The sequence below is a fragment of the Staurois parvus genome, unplaced genomic scaffold (genome assembly GCF_062004578.1).
Source record: "Staurois parvus isolate SC_StPar_1 unplaced genomic scaffold, SC_StPar_1.0 ptg000096l, whole genome shotgun sequence".
NCBI lineage: Eukaryota > Metazoa > Chordata > Amphibia > Anura > Ranidae > Staurois > Staurois parvus.
The window spans coordinates 4,707,501-4,721,720 of NW_028317892.1; the positions used below are offsets into that span (position 1 = coordinate 4,707,501).

At 39.8% G+C, this 14,220-nt stretch overlaps 1 protein-coding gene across 1 annotated transcript; it reads right to left on the reverse strand.

Moving 5' to 3' along the window:
* Positions 1 to 2,159: 2,159 nt before the first annotated feature.
* On the reverse strand, positions 2,160 to 13,804 carry TMEM271 (transmembrane protein 271). Its single transcript, XM_089670858.1, has one exon. The coding sequence runs from the start codon at positions 13,332 to 13,334 to the stop codon at positions 12,459 to 12,461; it is 876 nt and encodes a 291-aa protein (XP_089526984.1). The 5' UTR covers positions 13,335 to 13,804; the 3' UTR covers positions 2,160 to 12,458.
* Positions 13,805 to 14,220: the final 416 nt, after the last annotated feature.

Sequence of the window (14,220 nt, forward strand, 5' to 3'; positions counted from 1 at the left end):
GCATGGTAGCCAATCGGCTTCTAACTTTAGCTCGTTCAATTAAGCTTTGGCAATAAACCTGGAAGCTGATTGGTTTCTATGCACAGCTGCTCCGGATTTTACACTCTCCAGTTTTAGTAAATCAACATCACACCGTGTAGGCATGGTCTACTGTTGTCGCTATCAGGAAACTGGTCCACAGCAATGACGTGCAGTAGATGCTGAAACATATGCATATTGACAAGGAGTAATTAAAGGAAGCTGAAGAACAGCAAGCAAAAAAGGATGAAAAATGGTGAGAACAATTTATGAAACTGTTTATGGTACACAGTGCTTTAGCAAAGGAAATATCATCCATTAAAGGTTAATGTTGTCTGGAAAATATACTAAGCTCCAGCACTCCCCCCCCCCCCCATTCAGTCTGGAGGAGAAAATTGCCCCATCGACTACTAGCTTCTTAAGGTATTTAACCTCCCTAGCAGTATGATTATGTCCATATTTCTGTGCTGAAAGCGGTACCATTATTTTGCATGGAAATATGTCGTTTTTTTATTGTAGGACTGTAATTTTTAGGAATAACTCACTGAAATCTGTCCGAACAAGAGTCTAGTAAACATCCCCGGTAGGATAAAATTTGAAACACAAAATCATAAATTATAATTTAATAAATAATCATAAAAAATAATACATTTAATTCAATAATATAATCAAACCAAAAACACTGAAATTTGAAATAGAGCGCCAAGTTCGCAAATCACTGATCTTAGATATAAAATCGTTTTCAGTGTCTGATGACGAATTTCCCCACGAATCATTATCACTCAATTCTGCAAGTGGTTCTAATTTACTATCGCTGTTCTCTAGCTGGTCTAAAACCGCTTTTGCCCTAAAGGGACGCTTTTTGAATGTCATGGCCATTTCTCAGTTTCCAGGCAGAAAGAACAGTAAAAATGCAGGCAGGGCACAGGACAAAGCACTAGGGACAAAATGTATGTGAAATGGTTTGATACAGTAATGTTTTACTATGTGATTTTAGTGTAGTTTGTGAATGTCACTTTTTAAAATTTTCAAATATCCTGCTGGTTCCGGCCCCCGCTCGCAGGGACCGGAACCTGGAAGACGGATGCTGGCATTGGCCGGAGGAGATGGCTGGGGATGCTGCAGGGGACACATCACGGGAGCGAAAGGACAAGGTAAGTGTTTCAGGGAATCCCTGAGCAACGCTGCAGGGTATTCCCGAGTGTAGCTCGGGGTTACCGCTTGTGGTACTGAAACTTTACCCCGAGCTACACTTGGGAATACCGCCAGGGAGGTTAAAGAATAAGTAAACTCAATATTTAATATTTCTGATACTGTTTGTGCCTGCTGTACCATGTACTTGTATGAAAAAGTATCCTGTTCTCTTTATATTGCTCCCTTTGTGTGAAATAAGCAGAGGAACACACCATGGGCAGTTCTCTGGTTGTGCTGGGAACTCAGCCTGCTTTACTTCAATGATCAGACTTGTCCTGACAACCACCCCCCGCAGAGCTTTTTACTAGGAAGATTAGTGTAGTGCTGTTTCTCCTCTCCTATCTCTTTTGCAGCTGAGAAAAGAAGGAATGTGATCACTTCTAAAAAGAAAATAGGGAGAAAATAATTTTTATTTTTTGTTATATCTACACAAGATACAAGGTAAGAGTTTACATATAATTTAATAAAGGGGGAGGTAGCTTCTAATAATCAAAAATATATACTGATTGGGGAAAGCTTACAGTGAACATGGCAGATCTGTGGACAATTAAATAGTTGAATATTGCCATCAAGTAGAAAAACATCAAACATGCCCTTGCCAGTTTTCTTATGAACAAGCTTGCTTGCTTGTTCATATTCACAACCTATAAAGCACCACTTTATATCTAAATTATTTTATCTTTTTTTTTATAATGTTTCAGTGTTGAGGGCTCCTGTACTGTTAAAAAGTCCAAAGGGTGTAAACTAAAAAAAAAACAAATTAGAGGACATCTGAAAGATAAAGTCTTGGAAAGAAAAAGGCTTATTTTTTTTGTTTATTTTGTTGTTCACTTTTTAAACATTTTTTTCACTGTATTTTGTATTTGAAATATGAAGACTAAAAATCTAACCACTTTTTTCCACTTGTTTTATGTCTTCACTGAAATGAAAGGCCTGGACCGCAGGAAGGATAAAACATGAGATGTACCAATTTTATAGCAAGTGTATAAAAATAAAAAAAAAAACACGTACAGTATATTCAAACAGATCAGATCATGAAAAATGGTAGTAAGCATTCAGGAAATATGGATGATTAAGACAAACAGTCAAATTCAAACTGGAGCAAGTATACAGTAGATCATTGTAAGTGTGCCAGGACCGTATTTATCATTAGGCACAAGTGCCATCTGCCTATAGGCAGCACAGGCAAAGATGCATAATTTCCCTTTACATTGTTTTCCTATCATTGCTAAAAATATAGTCATCTCATATTGACTGAATTTATACATTGGTACAGTATTCTAAAATAGATATGGATCAGTAAAGTGATCTGTTTAAAAGAAGTGATTCTGGCATAGGGGTATTGTTACAAAGTGTGTGTGCTTACAGGCTTGTAGAAATCCATTTGTGAGATGTACTGAATCCCAACCTCTCTTGGTCAACCCACATCTTGTAGGAGAAGATGTTTTGATTGGCTGCAACCTCTGCTCGACAAAAGTTTTCCAAATGTTCGAGATAAGGCAACCTAACAGTCGAACTGAGCGAGCAAAAGAAGGTGGCTACATTCCTACATATAGTACAGTGGAACCATTGAGAAACCACCATCTAACAAGAAGTCCCATCAGAGCAGCACAAAATCAAGGCATTTGGAGAATTAGAGGAGGCTGGAAGCAATAGAAGGGACATACACACACAGATTTTTTTTTAAAACCAAAGTTTAGTGTCACATTAAGCTGTTAGCCTAGTCATAAAATATAGCTCATCTCATTATTGCAGGGGGAGACAGGCACACACAGCAGGGAAGGTTGCAACATGTCAGCTGTTTGCTAAGATTACTTATCCCTTTTGCAAACTACTGTAAAATTAGCCCAAAACTTTTTCAACTTCATTACCATAATGATTTTGACTCTGCAACTTTTAGACTACCCCTATGACTGTGAACATGAGGTCACATTGTCACCAAATATAATAAAACTCATTTCTCATTTGCATAAGTGCTACATTGATTTCTAGGTTTTAACATTTTTAATACATTAATTTAAATATGTGCTCTCTTACATACACTATGGATTGCCTTTAAAGAAATGTATTTTCATAACATCTAATCACAAGATATTACTGGGTAATAGCAACATATCCTTAGATGAATTTGGGCTATTGGCCTGCCTTTTTACATTACTTTCTTTAATTCAAATGAGCCAATTTAGATGTTCAGCAATCACTGTGACAGTAACTGGAGAATTTAAATGTACAAATGCTGTCCAGGCATAATTTTCCTTGGTTGGTAATGGCTGAAGAACCTCTAATGCTGCAGTGCAGTTGTTTACATTGTGCAGATGGGTAATTACCATATAAATATTAAAAAGTGCTGCTTTGGATATCACTGGTATTAGCTGTAGAGACTAATGGCTGTATAATGTGATGGGAGCAGGTAATTAATCAGATCACATCAGCTGCTCACCATACTGATTTTTTAATAGTGGCCATAGACAGGTCTTTTTCCAATATAAGTGAATGGCTGTGTGTTAAACTTTCTGCTTCAGCTCCTATGTCTGTGCTGTCTTCAGCTAAGCTGGGCCCACTCAGGGGAGCTACTGAAATAAAGAATAAAGTTAAAGGGGATCAGGAAGGAAGTGTTTTTCCCCTGCAGGAGCAAATTGGATCATGCTTTGCTGGGGTTTTTTTTGCCTTCCTCTGGATCAACTGTGGGTATAGGATTATAACTTTTTTTATTTGTATGGTTGAACTAGATGGACTTTAGTCTTTTTTCAGCCAGACTAACAGTGTAACTATGTAATCATGTAAAAGCTAACCACTTGCTAAACACTGTTGTGTATTTAAAAGGGATATAGATATTGGTTTTTTATAATGTCTCCTTGATTATGGTCAGGATTGAAAAAATGAAAAAAATACTTTATGTTTAATAATATTAATATTCGTTAATAATATTGTGCATTCTTTTTGAAGTTGGGAGGTGGCATTTAATTCTCTTTTCACATATGTACCTCTAATTACACCATTTTGTTCACTGGCTCTGTAGCTCAAGTGGATTTTTGTAAACTTTATCCACAAAGACTGAAGTTTATGCTGGACAAACAGAGCCAAAAGGCTGGTAGCCTTTCTCATGTACTAAATGTTATCTGTATATAAACAGTGAATGAAAACAGACACAAGCAACAGTTTAAATATATGTAAAGAAACACCGCTAAAAATAAAATGTAACCTAGACCATTATATTTTTCATTTGTCTCAATACACTTGTTCTTCGCTTGATAACAAAAGTCATATGCAGGATTTTTTTCTCCACAGCCAGAAGTTATTTATATGGACACTATACTTGACTATAAAAATATTATGCTAATATATATAGTAACCTCACCATGACTTTGTTGTAGGTGCTAGTGAGCTCAGAGCCAAGGTGTCTGGGATCCTTCTTCACATGCTTTTGTGACATCAGAGGCAACTCAGAGGTGTTTAACATGACCCACAATCTTCACTCCTTCATTGATTCACCATTTCAGTAAAGTTCTGTAGTGCAAAAAACTATCTGTTCCTCCACTAAAAAAGTTACCAACTGGATGAGTCCTAGCACCCTTGGCTCTGAGCCCACCACCGCACACAGAGAGAGGTAGAGTTGCTATGAAGGGTTTCCTAAAACCAACAAAAAATGTTTTTTGGACAGGTTTGAAAACCCTGTCTGAACACCATTTTCCCACCTTTTCCATTCATCTAGCTTGGCACGTTTAAGGTACCACTAGTCAACAAGCATATCTGTGGTGGCTGGATTGCATGTTTATGACTATAAAATAACTATCCACAGTGCCCATAGTGGTCAGGTTCTTCTTTGAAAGCAAAACATCCCTTTCAGACACTTTCCTGTATGATGCTCAATGTGATGAAAATTGTCTGAAGATATTCTTATGTATTTGTATGGTGCTCTGTGATCTTTTGGAGAACGTGTATGGTGCTCTGTGATCTTTTGGAGAACACCCAAATCTTAGATACCCAGGCTTTTGCATGATTGACTGACACAACTGATCAGCTCATGGTGTGGTTTAGTTAGAACAAAAAGTAAACAAATTCAAAATAACTGGTACATGTCAACAACTTTGAATGTGTATTGTTAGATACAGGGGCGGACTGACAACTCATGGGGCCCCCGGTCAATAGGGGATCATAGGGCCCCTGTGTCCTTGCCCAAACTCAAAAAAGCCTATGAAAAAGCTACCGGGGCATCTCATGGGGCCCCCTACTGACCCCAGGCCCTCAGGCAGTGCCCGAGTTCCCAAATGGTCAGTCCGCCCCTGGATAGATAGGTGAAGAGATAGATAGATAGATAGATAGATAGATAGTCAGACTATATGGCTAAAAGTTTTTTGACACCTGACCAACACACCTACATGCGCCATGAGCATTATTATTGAGAACTCTCTTGCCTCCTTTCCCCTTTGCAGTTAAAGTGGTATTAAAGACTAAACTTTAAACCCCCCCCCAAAAAAAAAAAACTTATACCCACTTACTTGTTCTTTGCAACAATAGAGCTGACCCTAACCTCTTCTTTGGCAGTTACCCGCCGGCACTATCCATTCCTTCTTCCTGCTGGTGCCCCCATAGCATTAAGTACGCATTTGGGATACCCATGCTGGCAAGCTCCCGAGCCACGTTTATGTGTCCATAAACACACACAGCATGGCTCAGCTACGCCCCTGACAGGATTAGACTGACAGCAGCAGGAGCCTATGGCCTGTGTCTCCTGTGTGTTTAGGAAGTCTGTGGAGCGGTTGTGCAGATGGGACAGCGCTGGATTGGTGATAAAAGGCACGTAAGTGTTAAAGGACGGGGGGGAGAGGGGAAAGGTAGTAGGAGGTTTTTTTAAATTAATACATAGAATGCAAGAGGAAAAAACTCTTTTCACTTCCAAACAACCTACATTCCTCTGAGAATGCCTTTCACAAGATTTTGCACCTTGCCTTTGGGTATATGTGCCCATTCAGCTAAAAGAGCATCTATGAGATCAGGTGAGGACATCTGACCCACAAATGTCATTCCAATTCATTCTAAAGGTGTTCAGTGGGTTTGAAGTCAAGGTTTTTTATAGGCCACTAGAGTGCCTGGCACTGGTGCTCCAGAGCACACTCATATTGGACTAGAAAACAACTTTCTCCAAACTGTTGCCACCAGGTTGGGAGCATACAAATTTCTAAAAAGTACTGGTATACCATAGCAATAATAGAACACTTCACTGCAAAGGCCTGAATGCAATAATGTGGAGGTGTGTTGACAATGTACTTTTGTCCATATATTGTAGAAAGATCAATAGATCGATACATTCATTTTTACTCAGATTTTGTGTATGCTTAGTTCAGAATATTTTCAAACATAAGGGTCAATTTACAAAGGTTTAAAATATGTAAAGCCAACATTTCATATTCCTGAAATGTGCCTGCTGTACCATGTACTTGTATGAAAAAGTATCCTGTTTTCTTTGTATTGCTTCCTTTGTGTGTTCCTGCCAGTCCCTTTGCTTTCCCATTAAAAACTGACCACACTAAGCAGGAGAACACACTGTGGTCAGTTGTTTAGCTATGCTGGGAATTCGGTGTGCTCTTCTCCAATGATCAGACTTGCCTTAACACACACCCCCACCCCCCACACAGCCTTTCACTGGGGAGATCAGTGTGCTGCTGATTCTCCTCCCCTAGCTCTCTATGAAGCTGAGAACAGAGGGAACATGATCAGTTATATAAAAACAACTTGATTAATTAAAATTAGAGAGCATGATAGCCAATCAGCTTCTAACCTCAGGTTGTTTAAATAAGCTTTGACAAAAATAACTGGAAGCTGATTGATTTCAATGCAGGGCTGCACTAGATTTTGCATTCTCCAGTTTTAGTAAATCAACCCCAAAGTGGTTATAATGTTTTTTTTTAATCTATATACAAATGTTTTGCCTTTCATTTCTACTGAATAGGTTGTTTTACAAGGTGAGGGTTTACATGCACTTCAAAATTTCAAAATAAAAATACTTATCCTGGTGTGTTTGCTTTGTGAATTGAGCATAAAATCTGTGTATTTCATCCATAAATGTGCCTTCCTTTCAGGTGTTGCAGATAGTGCAGCAGTCATATGGGTAGTCCCTGACCAAATCTGCTTCTTCCTTATGGTACTAGCTGTGTGCTAATGTTACAATTTGATGTAATGAATTCACATCCCTTTTTTGCTCTGTAATCTGCCATTTGTCCCTCTAATCGTTTTATCAGCTTGCTATTACAGACTGTACCCAATGTGGTTAAAAAATTTGCAACCCAAGGTTTCTGCATGGTATATGAGGTGATGATACATTTTTATAGCAGTAATATTTGGTAGACACATAAAAAGTGCCACATCAGTGACTGATGTCACAACTGTAGCAAGCCCAAGCTTGTCTCAAGATTTCACCAAAATTATATTTTCAATGAACATGTTGTATTTAGCATCCTACTGCCATACGGTGAATCAGCTTTCACGTCGATGACATGCATCATCAAAAACATGATCAGTTTGAAGAATCAGCATTTAACAAATACAGCAATCAAAATAAAACAGTCAGCAAGTAGTTCTTATGATCAGTTTGTACACTGAACAAAAGCATGCAACATGGACATAATGGCTGTAACTTTATGAATTTGTATTAATTAAGTGGTAATATGTCTACACAGACTGCAGATGTCTTCATGCAACAGTGTGATTGATCTATACATTCAGCATAAATAATATACCCTAATGTTGGTTTTATGACTCTACATAAAACCAGTGCTCTAATAACACTTAGAAATTGTTCAATCCGAAAATAAAATGTATACCCAAACTACGCCGCATCTTTTGGCATCAAAAATATTTTCTCAGTTTTTAAATTACAAAACAAATATTCTAGTAATTCATAAAGTGCCTCAAGTACTGGTCGTTTTTCTCTGGATCACATTCAGTATATATTATTTCTGATTCAGCTTACAAAAATTGTGGCGTGGCGTGAGCATAAATGATAGCACTAACTAATAAATATCTATTTGCTTCCCGCGTGACTGCTCTGGGCAGGCACAAGTACAGTACACAGGAGCTTTTCTACCTTTAAAGTGCAACATTTGCCATTTGGAAACATAAAACAGAACTGTCTTGTCTAGCAATAAAATTATTATCAAATATTGATTCTTTGCCAAACAGCATAACGATTCTCACCATAGTATAATTATGCCATTGTTTTTAATACAAAGGATATTTTATGACAATCATATAGGGCAGTGACCTATATAAAAGAACAAAGTGAAGTCATAATTGAAAATAAGTGCTGCAAAGTTAATGCCAATACGGTACAGTTCTCTACTATCAGAGAACAGACAGGACCTCAGGCATAACAACTGAAGGCATGTTAAGTATCTGTGTTGTCTTCAGCAAGCAATCAAATGTTAGATTTCATTTTCTAAACTGACACTTGCAATCTCAGTAATGTCTACAATACTCACTGTTTTCACTTTAAGGGACCATTACATGTTTGCTGTGCATTAATATGCGTTAACGTGAATTTTGTTAAAGAGGTAGTAAACTTCCATTAAAAAAAAAAAAAAAATCCCCGGGTAGTTCAAGTCATAATGTGCTAGTATGCATACTAGCATATTATGACATACTTACCTTAAAATGAAGCCCTCCAGCAGCAAGCTGTCACCACTGACAGGGCTTTCATCTTTACCTGGTCTTCTTTCAGGGTTCGCAGGCTGTGGCCGCTTGAATGGCCGAGCCGCGATGACGTCACTCCTGCGCATGTGCACGGCAGTCAAGGCCATGGCACAGAGCTCTGAATGGACAGCACAAGTATGCCATGCCTTTAAAATGCATGCGTCGGTGACGTCTCATGTGAATATCTCCTAAACACCTCAAGTTTAAGAGTTATTCACTGTACCTACAGGCAAGCCTTATTATAGGCTTACCTGTTCAAAAGTTCAAATGCAGGGTTTAGTACTGCTTTAAGGCAGCCCATTCAAAATTAAGGGGCTGCCAGCACTTCCTCACAGGCTTAAATTCGCACATGATCCTTGCATTGCAGATTACAACAATGCAGGTACGTTGGAGTGACATTTAAACTGAAGATCACTGCAACCAGAATGTATTATGCGCATTAAGTTATGCCAGCCGTACTCTAACACAGAAGTGTAATTCTAGCTTACAATTAGCCCTAATTTACATCTGTAGCAATAGGTATTGTGGAAAAACTCTTCTTCAAATTTTAAACAGAAGCACTCTTTTCCTATGATTTTCTAGTTCACCAGAACCTTGGCAGTCTACCCACCAACAGGGCTTTCTAAACTGTTAGGAGCAGACTGAAACCAAACTTTAGAGTCTTTGTTGTGATCACTACAGATCTTTGAGCGTACAATACTTCATTGTATAGTGCATGCTGCTAGATAGGAAAGGAAGGGCTTGTTTTAAAGCTACTTTACCGCTTGCTAAGAATATATAAATACTTTGATGTGCATCGTCTAGGCGCAGGTGCCCTTTAAGCACAGGATTCACTATAGTTTAATTAATACTAATACAACTAGCTCTTAAAGCTCTTAAATGTAATATATTGCAGCTTACCATTCATTAGATGTGGTGGCTGCAATAGTTTAAACCTTTCAGGCTTTTTCCCGTTTTCACCTAGTGATCAGGCCAGTAACACAATTCCTCTGGAGTGCCTGCACTCTAGATGGAGGAGCAATAAAAACAGCGTTGGACAGTAGCATTTTCTGTCAAGGGGGAGGTTAGTCGTGCAGTAACAAACTTAGATACACTAACAATTTGAATTCGAACTCCAGCTAACATTTTTTAAGCAGTTACAGTAACAGTTTTTTTTTCCTTTTGCCAGTAGTAATTTTTTTGTCTCAACCCTCTAACTGCTACATCTGCAGGACAGCTTGTTCTGTTGAAAAACAACAGACTTACTGGCTGGATCATCAGGTGAAAATAAAGGAAGGAAAGCCTAAAATAGGAAACCAGTATAGTTATCACATCTAAGAACTGGGAAGCTGCAATGTAATAAATGTTTTCTTAAGGGTTTAACACCACCTTAACATAAGGCTAGTATGGAATCTATAGAAAAGAACACTATAACATTTGTAAAGGAATCTGAAACACCTGCTTGCTATTACTCAGATGGTGTGCGCAAGGCAGGAACGGTGTACTTTGGTAATAGTCTGCCTTCGTCTGCTTTCATGGCAGCACTGTGTATGTGGGTATGCATATGTTTTCTCTTTTTATGTAATCATGGAACTTCATAGTGAGATCTAGCATCCTGATATTGTTCAGGTGCTAATCACTATATAAAGGGCGATAATTACAAATGGACAGGGTCACACAAGAGCTTTTCAATGCATTAATTACATGAGTGTAATTATCAATTAAACAATCTACAGGCATTCAAAAACTCTTGTATGATGCTGCCCTTAAGGACAATGGCAGACTGGACACCCAAAGCTTTTTTTAAGCAATGAAGAACTGAATAGCTTCTGCCTGCTGAAGTGCATTAACTCAGCATTAAAAAGGCTTCAGGCTGTTACTATCACAGGAGCATGGGGAGTGTGATCAAAAAATTTTACATGCTGTGGTCTTATTTTTTAATAGATAGTTTTCCCGCTTCTCTCACGTGACAGCATTGCAGAACAGCAATGGGCAGACATCATTATTCTTTTTTAGAAGCCCCCATTCCCCATTATGTTTAAGGTACACGCCACATACTGGGTTACTGTAAAAAACAAAACAAAAAAAAACATATTTCTTGTTTAGACAGGAAAATGGGCCTTGTGTCTTTTTTTTGGGGGGGGGGGGGGGAGGACATCTACGCATTAATTAATATTAAATATTTAAGATGAAAGACATGCAACCTAATTTACTAAGGAGCACATATTTTTCATCCATTCACTTATCCTGACTACAGGAATAAAAAATATTTTAATTGCATTTAATTTCTTGTTTTATAAAAAAGCCATTAAAGATGAAAATCCGGAAGAAACCTTAAGTGTAGTAGCTGCGTATATTTAAATACAAGTGATACCTATATGAAGGTATCACAAATCGTTTACTTGTATCTGCGTGCCTTCACTCTTGAAATATCCATGCATAATGCTTGATCTAAGTAGATGCTGAACTTTGGATGGCTGCCCATCATGCAAGCTGCATTTCTGTAGACTTGTTTGTGAAAGTGTCATCTAAATCGCGGTGCTGTGTGCCAGGTTTCTACACTTCGTATGATGTGATGTGAGACTACTCTGAGGAATTGTTAACTGACAGCGGGGCTGCTTCATTAATATCTGTGCTGAAGTGCTTGAAAACAGTTCCATCCTTATACCTGTGACTCCTACAAGTGTTTTAAAGCCTAGGCTCGAGCATTCATCCTGAGAAGAACAAACACCCTTCTTTGCAACAACACGTCTGATTGTTCAACCCACATAACATGTGATCAGATGCCAAGCCAACAAAGACACGGACCTTTATTAACTCTGTTTGTGCTGCAAAGACATGAAACAGTGGCATCAGCACAATCTTTATTCCATCCAGCATTGGGGCCCTTGTACCTCCTTGCAGCAGGACCAATACTAGCTCCGGCCCTGTTTAGGGCCAGAGAAGCTCTTTGCATATATTTTTTTTTCTTTCTTCACACATCAATCATACTTTGAGACATTTGCTTTTCTTTTTTTGAGGTTAAAACAAAATACACTATTTGATGATTCATTAAATTGGGCATAAATTGTGGAAGAATTGAAGCATTTACTGATAAAATCTTGAGATTCGATAAAGATGAGTAATCTCATCAGATGTGAAATAAAAAGCCTATTTATACTGACATAATAATTTTGTAGCTAGACACTGTAACCATGGCAATAGTGACGAATACCAAAATTGAGATTTACACTGGTATGACAAAATAAATGTGAAGAGGAGGAAAAACTGATTGATCTATACCATTTGCCACTAACTCCATACATATAAAATAAATTATTTTGGTTGGAGTCAGGTGAATACAGTGCATCCCTTGAGACCAGCAAAAACACACGCTCACACACATACAAACACACCAGTCAACATGGTTAAGCTTTCACCCCTTACCATACATTGGTTATGAACATTGTCTGTACACAACCATTTAGATATATTGTGGTAGTCCTTGTATAATATCTCCCTGTCCTATTTGCAGGCATCAGTGATTGTCAGTGCAGATCATGAAGCAGTATGGTCTCTGTACAGAAGTCTGGGTGATGTTATGTGGTGGTGGTGGTGGTGCTGCTGCACAGCTCAGTAGCAGGGTATATTTCATCATATGGAGGAGGCTGCTCATTAGGCAGAGGGTAACAGTAAGGGTATGAAGGGTTTAAATCAGGATCCATGGGAGAGTAACCAGGTAGCTCCAGAGACGGGTGACCCCCACATTGCACTTCCACTCCTGCTTCATCAAAGAGGTGAAATACCCCAACGTTAATGTAGGACACACTTTGGAAGGGGAAGTCTCCAGGCGAGAAGTCATGCTCCTCATTTGAGAAGATGGAACCCCTGTTCTGTCGCTGGAAGCGCCTTCCCCCACATCTCCTTCGTCTCCTCCGCCGCTGCTGGGAGGATTTGTAGTTTTTGACCAGCAACAGGTTGATAAGACCCAGTAGACATTCCAAGGAGTTAAAAATGGTAGATATGACCAAACCCCGCTGGTAATCCTTCAGCTTCTGGCACTTGGTTGAACTGCTACCTGCGCCAGGTGTTGTTTGTTGCAGGCAAAAGTGTGAATACTTCCTTTCCACGAGCGACACAGTGTCCCCATCTATCACTGCCCCAGCAAAGGCGCTCAACACACCCAACATGAACACCAGTACTCCAAGGAGGAGGAAGTTCTGACTGCTGGGTTTACTCTCCCCTGCCGCATCTTCACGGCAGCAAACCAGGGCAGATCCCAACAGGGAGAGACCCACTGATAGCAGCAACCCGGAGTAGAATGCGCCGGCAGCCGTACCCAAACGAAATGGCTCACCCTTCAGCTCAGAGCCCAGAGAGAAGCACTTGAGGCCCACAGCGGCGGCACTTAGGGCGCAGGCAAGCAGGAAGCAGCTGGAGAGCGCAGCGCAGGCTCCCCGGACACCCCACTTCATCCTCCGCGCCGACCTCTCCTCTTTCAGCACCCCCTCCTCTCCTTCTCCTCTTCCTCCTCCTGTGCTCCGGCCGGCTCTCTCTCCTCATCCTCCCGTATCCTCCTCCCCAGCTGCCCTTTCCAGGAAGGAGGTGGTGGGGTCCGGGGAGGACATGCTTTAGGGAGAGAGCCTGTAGAGCTGCATGCACTAGGGCTTAGCCCAAGGATCCTGGCTTTCCGAGTCCAGTCAGCAGCAGAAGCAGCAGCAGCAGCAGTTGTAGTGGCATACAGCAGCACCGCTCTCTCTCACTGCACCTTCCCAGCCTCTGCACATTGCATTATCTCATTGCTCTTAGAAGAGGATTAAATATTGATGTGAGAGAGGGGGGAATACAGGCAATGTGCTGAGGAATAGACAAGAAAGCCTGTCAGACTTTACACCAGCCAGCTCTGCTGCACACCAGTCCGTTTTAGGCTAGGAGGAAAAAAACAATCACTTAGCAGTTGATGTCATAAAGCCCACACAGAGCTGGTTCCCTCCCCCAGAATTGCTATCTTTAACCTGCATATCTTCAAAGCAGGGAAGAGGTTAATGGTGCAAGAGACTAGTTGTATGAAGAGAAGCTGCTTGATTGTGCGGATACTGCATTGTGACAAAAGCCCAGAAATAGGGGAACCGAATATGTCACGGCTAACCCTTAAATCTCTGCCATCAATGAAACATTTCAAGAGTTAATTGCTATTTTCTTACAAGGATTACATATACTTTTTCAATTAAATGCAGTGGTGAATCACGCTGAAACACATTCTGGCTAGCTCTCATTTAAGTGGCTAGTGAATGTTTTGTATAGCATCGTGAACAAAGGGTGTAGCGAATTCTAGTGTATAGCACTGCAGCATGGAATGTT

Excerpts from the sequence above, each read along its gene's own strand:
- TMEM271 (XM_089670858.1), bottom strand. The coding sequence starts at position 13,334 with ATGAAGTGGGGTGTCCGGGGAGCCTGCGCTGCGCTCTCCAGCTGCTTC.